Source organism: Spea bombifrons, chromosome 2, assembly GCF_027358695.1.
Source record: "Spea bombifrons isolate aSpeBom1 chromosome 2, aSpeBom1.2.pri, whole genome shotgun sequence".
Classification (NCBI taxonomy): domain Eukaryota; kingdom Metazoa; phylum Chordata; class Amphibia; order Anura; family Pelobatidae; genus Spea; species Spea bombifrons.
The window spans coordinates 17,131,017-17,143,139 of NC_071088.1; the positions used below are offsets into that span (position 1 = coordinate 17,131,017).

The 12,123-nt window shown below is 37.2% G+C and overlaps 1 protein-coding gene across 1 annotated transcript in view; it reads right to left on the reverse strand.

Moving 5' to 3' along the window:
- Window positions 1–3,791: 3,791 nt before the first annotated feature.
- Window positions 3,792–12,123, reverse strand: part of CMSS1 (cms1 ribosomal small subunit homolog) — a 150,398-nt gene continuing 142,066 nt past the window's right edge. Inside the window, exons 2-10 of the mRNA XM_053456937.1 lie at window positions 11,449–11,546; window positions 10,226–10,297; window positions 8,633–8,762; window positions 7,356–7,415; window positions 6,318–6,420; window positions 5,669–5,729; window positions 5,131–5,218; window positions 4,619–4,707; window positions 3,792–4,050 (exon numbers count right to left, since the gene is read on the reverse strand). Of these exons, the coding sequence (XP_053312912.1) occupies window positions 3,967–4,050; window positions 4,619–4,707; window positions 5,131–5,218; window positions 5,669–5,729; window positions 6,318–6,420; window positions 7,356–7,415; window positions 8,633–8,762; window positions 10,226–10,297; window positions 11,449–11,546 (785 nt within the window). The 3' untranslated portion in view covers window positions 3,792–3,966. The remainder of the gene's footprint in view (window positions 4,051–4,618; window positions 4,708–5,130; window positions 5,219–5,668; window positions 5,730–6,317; window positions 6,421–7,355; window positions 7,416–8,632; window positions 8,763–10,225; window positions 10,298–11,448; window positions 11,547–12,123) is intronic.

Here is a 12,123-nt window from a genome sequence, read left to right on the forward strand (position 1 = left end):
AACATGTATTTACACATTAGTCTATAACCTATTATAAAGAAGGAGTAAAAAGGAAAGAGCTGCAGGGGTATTATGGCAGGAGTGACACCTGGGGTTGAGGGGCTCAGGTGAGAGGTGGGGTAGAGGTTAGTTGTCCTCCTTGAGATGACGGAGTAGTCTGTAAGTAAACTGATGCTCAACCTCGGACAGTGATCTGATCCGCACTCGGGATCAAGCGGCTCATAGCAAACCACAAAGCGTCCTTAATTCAACTCATTAGGTGCCAAGCTTCTTCAATGGCACCCCCTCTGTGAGTTCCTGGAAAGAATCCACACAGAACAGAGTGGTAGGAGAGGAAAACCTCCGCAGAATCTTTCAGCTCATTTTCCAGCAAAGACAGTGCAAAGGACACCGGCAGAGCAGGTGCGGGACGTCTCCGCTCCGATACACCGCATATCTGTATCTGCCCAGCCCTCCAGCAAACGGCTTTAACAAACGGCTCGCCAGTCAATGACGCAATTAAATGCTTAGTGATCGTCAATGACTGCTGAAAAGCACTAGAAATAAGGCTAATGGAGACTTCTGCATTTAAACATCAAATTCATCAAATTTATTATGTTCTGGGAGTAAATTTATTGTATTATTAAAGAAAAAAATCGTTTTCACCTTCATAGGAGGTAATCTTACCTTCATTGTTTTGCGTGCCAGCATTGCGACAAATGTATACTTTTTAAAAATCCACCGCAGGCATTTTCTTGCACACTTTGCTATAAATGCAGAATTTCAATTACAAGAGGGTTTCAGCAACGAGGTTCGACAGACACGCTGCGCTAACCCCTTCAACGTAAAGAGTTTTATAAATAACCCTTGCAATGCTGGCAAAAGTTTAAAATTAACCAAATGCAGGCCAACCAAACCCCACATAAACTACAAAACATAAAAGCAAACGTGCAGCAGCTTTCTAATCCGCACCTTGAGCTTTAGAAACCACGACGTGGGTAAGACTTTGAGGTATTTAATGTTGGATTTTTCTTGCTGCCCTCTTCCATGACTTATCCAAATGTCATTTTATGCAATTATGTTAAATTTAAATATTTATATTATACACATAATTTACAAATGTAATTAATATTCATATGTATGCAAAATGGTTATTAGATAAACGTGATAATGTGTTGGATTTTAAATATGTAAATTTTGATCTGGGGATCTGGCCCAATTTTTGAGGCTAGTTGAGCTTAATTGAAACTAATTATTAGATCGCTTTTATCTGAATAAGCTATCAGGAGGTTTGCTTTGATCTCCACAGACAAGCAGTGATTGCTAATTGAAAATAGCATTGTTCGGGAGGAAATTCTTAGTTACAATCTCTAAACACATACACAAGGTTACTATGTGTCCTGGGAGTTGAAACTCTGACTATTGAGTGACAATTTAAACATTTTCCCCCCCGAATGCTTGGAAACGAGAGAGATCATTGAATTACGCCCAATAAACATTTGATAACTTTTAGCCAGTATATATTGTTAACTGTTTGTCGGCTTTTAATTTTAAGGATATTTTAGTTTGTGACAAGGGAAATGTTTTTAGCTTTCTTCTGGATCAATACAAAATAAAATATCTCAAGCACGTTTGTTGTGATGGAGTTGCCTTTTATGAACCTTGCCAGGTGGCTGGCGGCCCCGTTCATAAACATACTTGGTGCCTTCATCCTTTACCCCACACACCCTTTTAATGTTTCTTACTGAAAGGTCGACATTGGATGAATCTACCATATCTGCAGAGAGGCGAGTTCCTAAACATTTTAGGGACTCAATTTCCATTGTTTAGCCTAGAGTTGGAAGATTCTCTGCCATATTTAGTTGGGCGTAGTAGAGAGATCGGAGGTGGAGACAAAGTAAGCAGATATTTATGTACTTTTATAAGACCACTACAGACCCTGGTGAACAAAGGACAACTTTATTGTTTTCCTCGGGTACCCATCAGTATGTCTGGCGGGCCAACCAAACCCCACAAACTACAAAACTTTGAGAAAGTCCAAAAGAATAGGAAAGGCAGGGAAGTCCACCATTAAAATGGTGGTAAGATCAAGGAAGATTAGCCTGATGCTGTTTCCCACCCATACCCCCAAACCCAAGGCCAGATCCCATTCAGAGGTAGTCATGTCCAACTTCTGTGTACACTAAGCTTCATATACGGTACTTTACATCTATTAATACAATTACATTTTATTTTCAAAGCAAAAATGAATATTTGAAACCTATTACTCATTAGGCAAACTATGCAGCTGGCTAGAGTTCTGAGCTAATGGGGGCTTCTTCATGTCTTTCTTTCTGAAATAGCAAATAAGTGCATATAGGAAGGGACACCGGAGATACAGTCCTCATAGGACAGTAAAAAAGGACTAGAAATCCAGCACTGTGAAGAGCCGACGCTGCGGAGGATGGATTTTTCAATGGTTCAGCGCTTATATCTGAAATTGTTAGCCCAATTTCTTAGTTCCTCAGCCTAGTAGTATAAAAATACAGGCCCAGAATGGCTGGGTGGTCTTCACCACAGCCCCGTAAACCTCCCCCGTCATGAAATATGCAGTATGTAATGTCACTGGACACATAAATCCATTTTCCCTACCTCATTTATAAAGAGCCCTTTCACATGTTGCTGATTAAATTGCCTTTGGTTTAAGTTTAGACGACAATGCTTTGTTATTTTCGGTTAGAGGTTTGTCTGAAAAATATCTTTTTCTATTATATATAAAAAAAAATGTGCCTTTGAATTTTAAACCAAATATTTGAGGTTAGCCGTTTCCCAACTCATACTTTATATCTAGAAGAATAATTTATCATTTTAACATTGATGTAGTTAACATGACTTTAAATATTATCAGTACTTAAACGGGAACTTTCACAAAATAAGAGATATTTTGTAGCCCACCTTTAAATCTACCATCTGTATTATTTTAACAAGGTATTGAAAATATTGAAAACTGGATGATATTACATTTTCTTTTAATGGTATAAAATTGTAACTAGCTGTGGAAATTGGCATTTCTCAATATTTTAGTAGATAGAACATTTCTCCCCCTTTCTTCTCAAAGAACAGTGCGGGCGAGAGTTTAGTAATCTCAAGCTAATGGCTTTTATGTACAAACGTAAATGATAGCTTCCCGCAGACGCTGTTTATATGCCATTAACACAGTTACACAGAAGCTCTAAACCGTTAAGGCAGAGTATGAAGTATTCCGAGTATTCCACAAGTTACTGGACCTCAAAGGGTTATTTAGCCACTACTCAGTGCTGAACATACGTGTGTGATGGTCATATCAGGCACTGACATGTAACAGAAAGTCTACAGCAGGAGTGATTTGATCCTATATCATCTCCTAACTACAGAACACAACAGACCTATAAATGAGGCATAAATGGGTATTTACACTAAATTCTCTGCTTGTTTTCACTTGTTATAGCGATCTTTTCTGTTACCTGTTTTGCAGGGCATGTCAGGATTTCTGACAATATACTCAAAGTAATCTAATTACTACCAAAGGAATCTATATGCTCTTTCATTCATTCAGTCTATTTGAATAAGTGACCTCTGAGGTCCCGAAATCGTAAGGATGGTATGAGATAAAGAGTACTTTCCAAGGATGTAATCACCAAATCATGGTTAGATCATTTGAACAGCGTTTTGTGTTCCAGTTTTCAGCTGCTCAGACTGAGAAATATACAGAAAGACATTTTCAGCTTACGGTAGGTTGTTTTTTTTTTATCTAAAAAGATGCATATAAAGAAAATCTGGAGGCATACTCAACCTTGTCTTCAATGTAAATTTGTTTAATGTAATAAAGACAAATACACTAACTTTCAGAGATAGCAGATGGAAACAGTTTATCTATATTGGTTTGTATACAGTCCACACAACACTTATACATTTAAAACATTTTTTAAACATGTAGGTAAAATAACACACGGCTGTTGAGAGCACTGATTAAAATAGACCAAGCTTCACAGATCCTGCTTTACAGGCAGATAAAAGTCCACCTTCCAGGAGTTCCAACGTCTCCTTCTTCACCTGCATAGAAATAGATAGAAGAAACACTATTGAGAAGTTCTGCAGAAGAAATATTTCAGGTCATATCTATTAGACTTAGAAATTGGAAAACATGCATACTGAGCACCTGGATCTGATTGATGTTGTAAATATACCCAATCTCTTGTTATGTTAAACCTCTGGTGGGATTGTGGCCGAACGGTTGCTTTAAATTCCCATCTGGCTTCTGCTTTCAAAGGAATTCACTGGGACCCAGGATCTATCACTTGGGATGATTTGGATCCCTGGGAATTCTCTGGGTTCTGTCCAGAGTCTATGTGCGTCACGATCTTACTATTTCAGATTTTACCCTCATTAGACGACAAATAAACCCCATTTCCCCAGGTATTTGTAAAAAAAAAAAAAAAACACCTTTTTGGTGTGTCAGCACTGCAAGGGTTAATAACTAAAAGGATGGTTACACCAGCAAAGACTTACAGAATTCCAACATGAATCCTGACAGGTGACAAGTGTCATAGATAAATATCCCCCATATTAATGCTTTAACTCCTTTTTGAACATGCAAAATATGAATGCCACGCGACCGTACCTCCGGAATATCCATCATTCTCCTTAACTTCTGATCTCTCCAGTTCCAGTCCAGCACAATGTACTTTAGGGAACTCAGACTCAGTCCATCTACCGGGAATAAAAGAAAGACGTCAGAATTTAGCATATGATACGAGTCAAATCGGAGAAATCTCAGTACCCTGCAATACGGCAGCAGATTCCGCAGCAGGGGTTGATAAACTCCAGATTTATAGTCAAAGCACAAAGGCCAAGCACTATAGGCGATATAGTAGAAAAAGCAATTTAAAAAATAGCTGGAAGATTTGTCCAGCCAAACGCACATGCCTTTCACAGACCCCCCCCAAAACACTGGCGGTCGGTAACAGTGACTGAAAAGGCTGTGACAATAAATACAGTAACGACATTAAGAAGGGGGGAATAGATCAACAATAAGATGCGGTTATAACCCCCCCCCATGTGTCATTGTGCATAATGAGTCCCTTCCAGCACAATGTGGGAGACACAAGATATGACACACCATCTACATCTTACCTTGTCCTATCAGGGCTTTAATCCTGCCGGGGGTTCCCACTCCAAGGTGGATGACATTTTTTTCCAACATCTTTATTTGATCTTGTATCTATGGGAGAGTGCAGGAAAACGCTGTGTTACGGTCTCCCCTTTCAGTTAGCGCATTGTATCCCAACGTTCTAGTTGGAGTCAAACATGCTTATTTCACAACCTCGGTATAAAATCTCGCTGAGCAAAAATTCGATTTGAAAAGCTTGGAAAGCCCAACTCGTTCACCACAGAGAACAGAATGCAAGATTGGAATTAAAATAAAAGCATATTTTAGTTTTATTTATCTAGTTTCCAATAGATGGGGTGGGGGCTGCCCCTTATTTATTTTTTTCTCTTTTCCCCTCTTTTGGTCGGCGACCATGATTTAAATTCTAATTGTTTTCATATAAGGTCAAAATACACTACGCCAAACAGAATTCTGCTTACATGACACACGTATCGATTTAAAATTAAAATACTGACAACACATCCAAATCATTACATTAAACATATTCCAACGTGTACACACCTTTATATGCTTTGCAAACATCTTCATAATCTTAGTGTCTCCTTTGAATGCATTTATCAGCCTAAAAACCAAGTTGAAAGAGGCAGATGATTAAAACATTGGGTTCTATAATAGATCATAAATTATCTTTTAAGTTGTTCATGACATTGATACATATGTTAAGCTGCATACATAGGCATGTTAACCTATGTTTATCATGTTAAGAATGGTAAAGCGTGTTTATAAATCTCTCTGATATGTAAAACCATGGTGACGTTTCACACTATTAGATAATTGGTCTAAGAACCAATTAGTTGTGATCCAAAAAGTGAGTATAACCCTTTTATTTCATTACTCTTGGTGTAATTATATTTGTATTTTTGAGATCAATACAATTTAAGTTTGAATTTTACATATTTATCCGTTGTCCATGCATCGCCCAAATAACAGAACGAAAATATATGTAGACTAAGCATCTGTAAGTGTCATGGAATGACCCACAGCCTTAACCGAGTTACAGGTTTAGTTAAGCAATGGCTGACATCAGAAACAGGGATAAAGGGATTCCCAGTCATGAACGCTGTAAAACACTTATTCATATTTGTTATAATGTTGGAATATACAGCCCTGTAAAACATAAAAGCTTAATACGATGTACACAATAACTTACTTAATGAGTTCCAAGGCTCTGTGGGCTGAGCTGCACACTACCAAGAGCAGCACTGATTTCTTCTCCTTGTGATTTTTTGATATTTTTGACCATTTAGGGCATGCTGTAACAACAAAAACATTATATATATATATGAAACATAAAATCTAAAACACATTCAGAAGCCTGCTGCGGGATTCTGACGTGGATCGGGATTCTGACGTGGATCGGGATTCTGACGTGGATCGGGATTCTGACGTGGATCGGGATTCTGACGTGGTTCAGGTTTCTGGGAGATAGCAACGTACCAATGCCATTCATTTGTCTCCTGCATTAAATCCTGTTTACTTTTAATTAGTTATGGTGGGTTTTGGTGATCAGACTAAAATGCTGAATAAGCAGTCAGGCCGAATGATTATACTGTTAATAAGAGATGGAGTCACTGCATACATAGTTGGGTTATTTACAAGATGTCAGAATGGAAATGCTTAAAAATGTAATCATACTAATATTAGCCTTTTATAGAACTTTTTTATAAGGGTGTGTGATTAGAGGCAAGGCTATGGGCTGAGACTGTGTGATTTATTGACAGCTATAAATGTTACTGAGTAAAATATTTAGAAGAAGAATACATGTTACTTACACAATTTAGTTTATAAATTAGTTTTTATATACATTATTATGACCTGAGCTTCTGTAGGACTCTGTGATACACTCAGACTCAGCAAACATTCTGAGATCATACAAAAAGGGGACACATGGGGAGAAAAGGGGACAGGAGATCTAGAGAACAAGAGGGACACGGAGGGTATATATCAAAAATGAAAACATAAAAGCACATAGAGCGGTCGCTGCATCTGGTGATGATGGACGTCTAGAACTGGATGTTAAAGACAGCAGAAGTAAGGACTGCATGTATGGGGTTTAAGTTTTAATCAGAACAATCCCAGAGTGTGATCATGAGCATTACACTTCACAAACGCAAAGAGATCCACAGCAAACAAAATAAATAGCAATGACATAATATGGATTGGCTAACAAATATCAGCCGGTACTTACTTTGATTCAGGTATGACGAAAGAGTATGGGTTAAGTCATTGGCTTTTACAAAACAAGTATCTAGGGAAAGAAAATATTTGTGAAATAAGTATTCATAGAATAAATGTGAGCAATCTGGCTAGATTTATATTTATTTACGATTATATTATCAATGTCAATATGCAACCTTTTTTTTTTTTTATATTAACTATAAGCATCATGTCGCAGGATCTAGATGCGTTACATGGACTTCCAAATATCTGAACCCATGTAATTTATCTTTCATGCTGTAAACCCCGACCTGTGATCTGTGACTGTAACGGACATCTGAACAAGCGCCAAAAATCAGACTCCAAACTCTAAATCTCTCATTAGATCTGAATGTGAATGCTGAAACCAAGCGGCAAGATTACTGCAGAACAAGTCAAGATTTTTTGTTGTTATTATTATTTATTTAAGTTTTTAATATTATTAACCGATTCATATTATCCGTCGTGTTCTGTAAGCCCTCTCTTCTGAGACGGAATAAACATGACCTTCTATTGTACTCATATTGTTAGAGTTCCATGTTTGAGCTCCGAGGCTACAAAAGTGCTACGCAGATAGGTATTGTCTCATTAGAAAGCAAATTGCCTTTAGCTCTACAACATCTCCGACAAGACAGGCCAAGTAAACTAGGTCACGTTTTCAGGAAAACTGAATTCTTCAGTGAATAAATCAGACTCCCTTAGGCATGAGGTTAAACATGAATATATAGGACAGATAGCCTTTCATTTTTTAAGTCCAGATGTTTGACTGTAATCTATAGTACAGATAATAATTTGGAAGAATAATTCCCAATATGTATATATTACATATAAAAAAAAGTATGACCAAAACCAAAAATGCACGGTTTCCCTATGGTTCAAACAAAGTGCAAGCAAACATACTTTAAGAGCGCAACTTACAAAGCCATACTTAAAAGTCAGCCACACATGAGAATGCATGCGGTTTCCCAGTTTCCATCGTGGCATTTTTTATTCAATTTTTTTACATTTTCTGTGGTCTGAAATATTTACAAAGAAATACCGAGAAACCAAAGAAGCGATTTTGTTAAATACTTGGAGAGCAGTATATATATATATATATATATATATATATATATATATATATATATAATAAACCAAACACAGTCCAACATGGAATATGATCTTATGGAAAAAAGGCTGCTCACTGCTCTTGAGTAATGGGTTTTTTGTTTTTTTCATTACAAAGCACCACGGGGATAGAAGTAGTACAATGACATATGACCTTCATACCTGGTAGTTTGAGTTCTTCCAGTTCAATCACTGATCTTGTATTATCGAAATGCTGAAGAAGAAGGTTTTGAAGGTCTTCTGGTGAGCCGGCTTTTGGCACAGATGTGGCAAGAACGTCAGTAATTGTCTTCTGGAATCAGAGCATTGATAGTTTAGCCATTTACTGGTTTCATCAGTTTTTTTACACGAAACATTACTTAATGCTGGGCTGCCATAAAACCTTAAGGTTAGCTTGATAAGAAGCTTAAATTTCCATCCATGTACACAGTTCAGTAGCTCAAGCTATGCTTATGTTAACCCCTTAATGCATTGTTTTCAATGGGTTTTGGGACCGCCCATTGTCCTTAAGGGGTTAAAGCTAGGAGCGGACTCCAGTCGATAACTCCAGTTTCACAGCATGTTGTTCCGCTGGTAAATCTATTCACTAAAGAGACAGTTGGCAGGGCCAAAACTGACAAGTTTCTCCAGAGTTAAGGGCTAAGCTAGCCCCGTATAATGCATAATCCAATGGGTGACGAGACCGGGAAAATCTTGCTGATTTTATTGTACATTATAAAGGCCGGCCAAGCTAATGAAGAAGCTCACTAGGGTTAAGTCTTCTTAATGTATAGTCATATGAAGGCTGTGTGGTGCTATACTACAGAAAACTATTCTGTCAACTTTCCGTTTAGCAAATAAGCCCAAAGTCAGATCCCAGAGCTTGTTTTTATTGAGAGGATGGTTGATAACTAGAATAGTCATCTGGCAGAAGTGGTAAACATCAATACAGCATGATGATTTAAGCATGTTTTGGATAGACATAACGCTATTGTGAAAGATAATCCCAAAGACTAAGTAAGGTTTTAAGTCTTAAAGAAGATGAGTCAAATGGCTCTTATTTAAAATTATATCATTACATTCTATTTTTCTCCAACAATACCACTGGTCATGTGAATTAAAATGACAGTATAGATTTTAGATTCTACAAACGCCAATATAAACTCTATTAAGCATAAGCGATATAAGCAATGCATTCCCTGTGGACAGCCAATGGATGTTAATGATGTTGAAGTCAGTTTGAAGCCTGCGGGTTATGAAGACGCAGTCATACGTCTGTGCAGGGAAATTGTTTAGACATAGCGCAGTGTTTACGCTCCAAGATAAATGTCTTACACCAGCTTCTAGAATTGTGATAACGTGTTCGTACAGGTCTGACATACTGTACACTGACATGGAAGAAACGGTCACTTGTATGTAATAACAACATGTATACACTCAAGATCAGAAAGGATCCGAACCAGACCTTTTACACAAAAAAAACACATCTTTCCCTTGCAATGAATGTGGTTTTTTTTATTATCTTGGTCCTTAAAATGTAGACTATAAGCAGAAGAGCCGCAGAATACATTAAATCCAAGAAAGTTTTTATACATTACATAGCGGAGAAAATGTTTTCTTTTTATTCTACTAATCAGAAAGTATGTTGATCTAACGCATTGCCTGAAGCTTGCAATCACAGCATCTTATACATTTACATTCTTGGGGAAAACCGAAATGGATTGAAAATTAGATCAAACATCTTTTGCTCTATACATTCTTTTTTTTTTTGGGTACCTTTTTCCTTCGTTTGATTTTTGCCGGAGCCTCTTCTTTATTTTCTGGTTGCGTTAAAATGCATTCTTTACCCTGTGAGGAACGAAAAACAAAAATGCGTGAATAAACGGTGAAACGTTTTGGGAAGGCCTACCAGATGCAAAAAATAACGTCAGCGCCCAAAATGGCAACTTCTAGACAGGGAAGGAAAAGGAAGTATTTTGCACGTATTTACGATTGAACAAGAACAGAACTGAACGGATCTTTGTAGAAGCCAGGAACAGATGAATCCAAAAAAGTCAAGAATTCAGTGCAAACTTTTATTGCCTATGGTGCCTGGATGTACGGTTATCTTATGAAAAAAAAATTATATCATCAACATTTACATTTCTGTGACGCAGATCAAACTCTGATGTAAGACACTTAATATGTAATATGAAGAAGTGGAATACGTTTGCGATTGGAAAGGATTTGCGGGTCCAGACGGCACATACGATTTTCATACATAAAATAATCTAAGCTTGTGAATTCCTTCCTTTACGGACAAGTCACCAAACAGCTCCAGACAAAACGGTCTTTGGTGAAATCATTTACAGGGTTATTTCAAGAATGTAAATGGGACTTTAAGAAAAACCTCTGGTAAGCATTAAAGCAAACAGGATTGAAACATATTTATAAAATACATTGGCGGGAGGATTATATACGAACGGGGAGACCGCGAAGAAGCGAGAGAAGAGACACAAAACACAAAGCCAACATTTACACGCATTTAGTATACATCCCTTCTCAGAGACTTCTTGCGTGTTAACCCCTTAAATGAAGCCAGTTAAAGTTATCCAGGTAAATGTTTAAGGATATATTTTTAAAAATAGATTGTATGTAGAAAGGATTTATGAGTCTTTATGATGTGGTGATAAATGCGGGGTTTGTAGCCATGTGTAGGCCATCACATATAACGATTAGACAGATACTTGACCCCATGAATGTTCACTTGGTGACTCATATCCTATTGCAAAAATTATGAGCAAAGACTTCATGGCTTTGTGTTTAATAAGATTACCAAGTAATAATTTACATAGAATACCATGTAGCCACGGCATGATCATATGCTCAGAACGTTCAACTCATTTTCATGTCATTTTAATGGGTGATTTGATTAAAAAACGAAAATAAGACAACCCCGGCTCAATCATAAAGTGGCTTAAATGGTTAACAGAAATGCATATTAAATATAACCCCCTTACCGGTTTCTTCTTCTTTGCAGTCGTTAATGTCTCTGAAGCTGGCTTTTTTCTCTTCTTTGTAGTCTTTGTGTCAAGAGTTTCTTCACTTTTCACGTCACCTACAGACAGAGAGAAACAGGGAAAAATAATAATAAAGATGAGTTCTTGACATATGCGCTACACAAAAAAGCTCAAAAATTGCCGTCTCCTGGGCAAAAAAATTATAAAAATAATTTCTCAGGAAGTATATAAATAACAAATTTGAATGACAACCACCTTAAAAAAAAAAACTAAAAAATTATGTTTTTTTGGTAACTGAAATAGTAAAACAAAATCTCCCACAGGGGGCTCCGATGTAGTAGTGCTGCCCCCAGCAAGCAAGAATGAGCACCACCTACAGTCATTAAAAGGAATTACACAAACTAATATCCCGACAACACAGTAGGTCTCCATAGCCCTACTCAAAAGCATAAATTCTGGGGAACAGAATCCAGTCTTCACAAATTTCTGACTTTCTTTTGTATGATATACTAACCCAGCTTAAACCTCTTTCCGTTTGTAATTGGAACAGTATTTGTTTTAGCAACAATATCTTAAGTATTGGTTTAGGTTCTTTCCAAGCTCTAGCAATGAAAGAACCTAAACCAATACTTAAGATATTGTTGGTAAAACAAATACTGTTCCAATTACAAACGG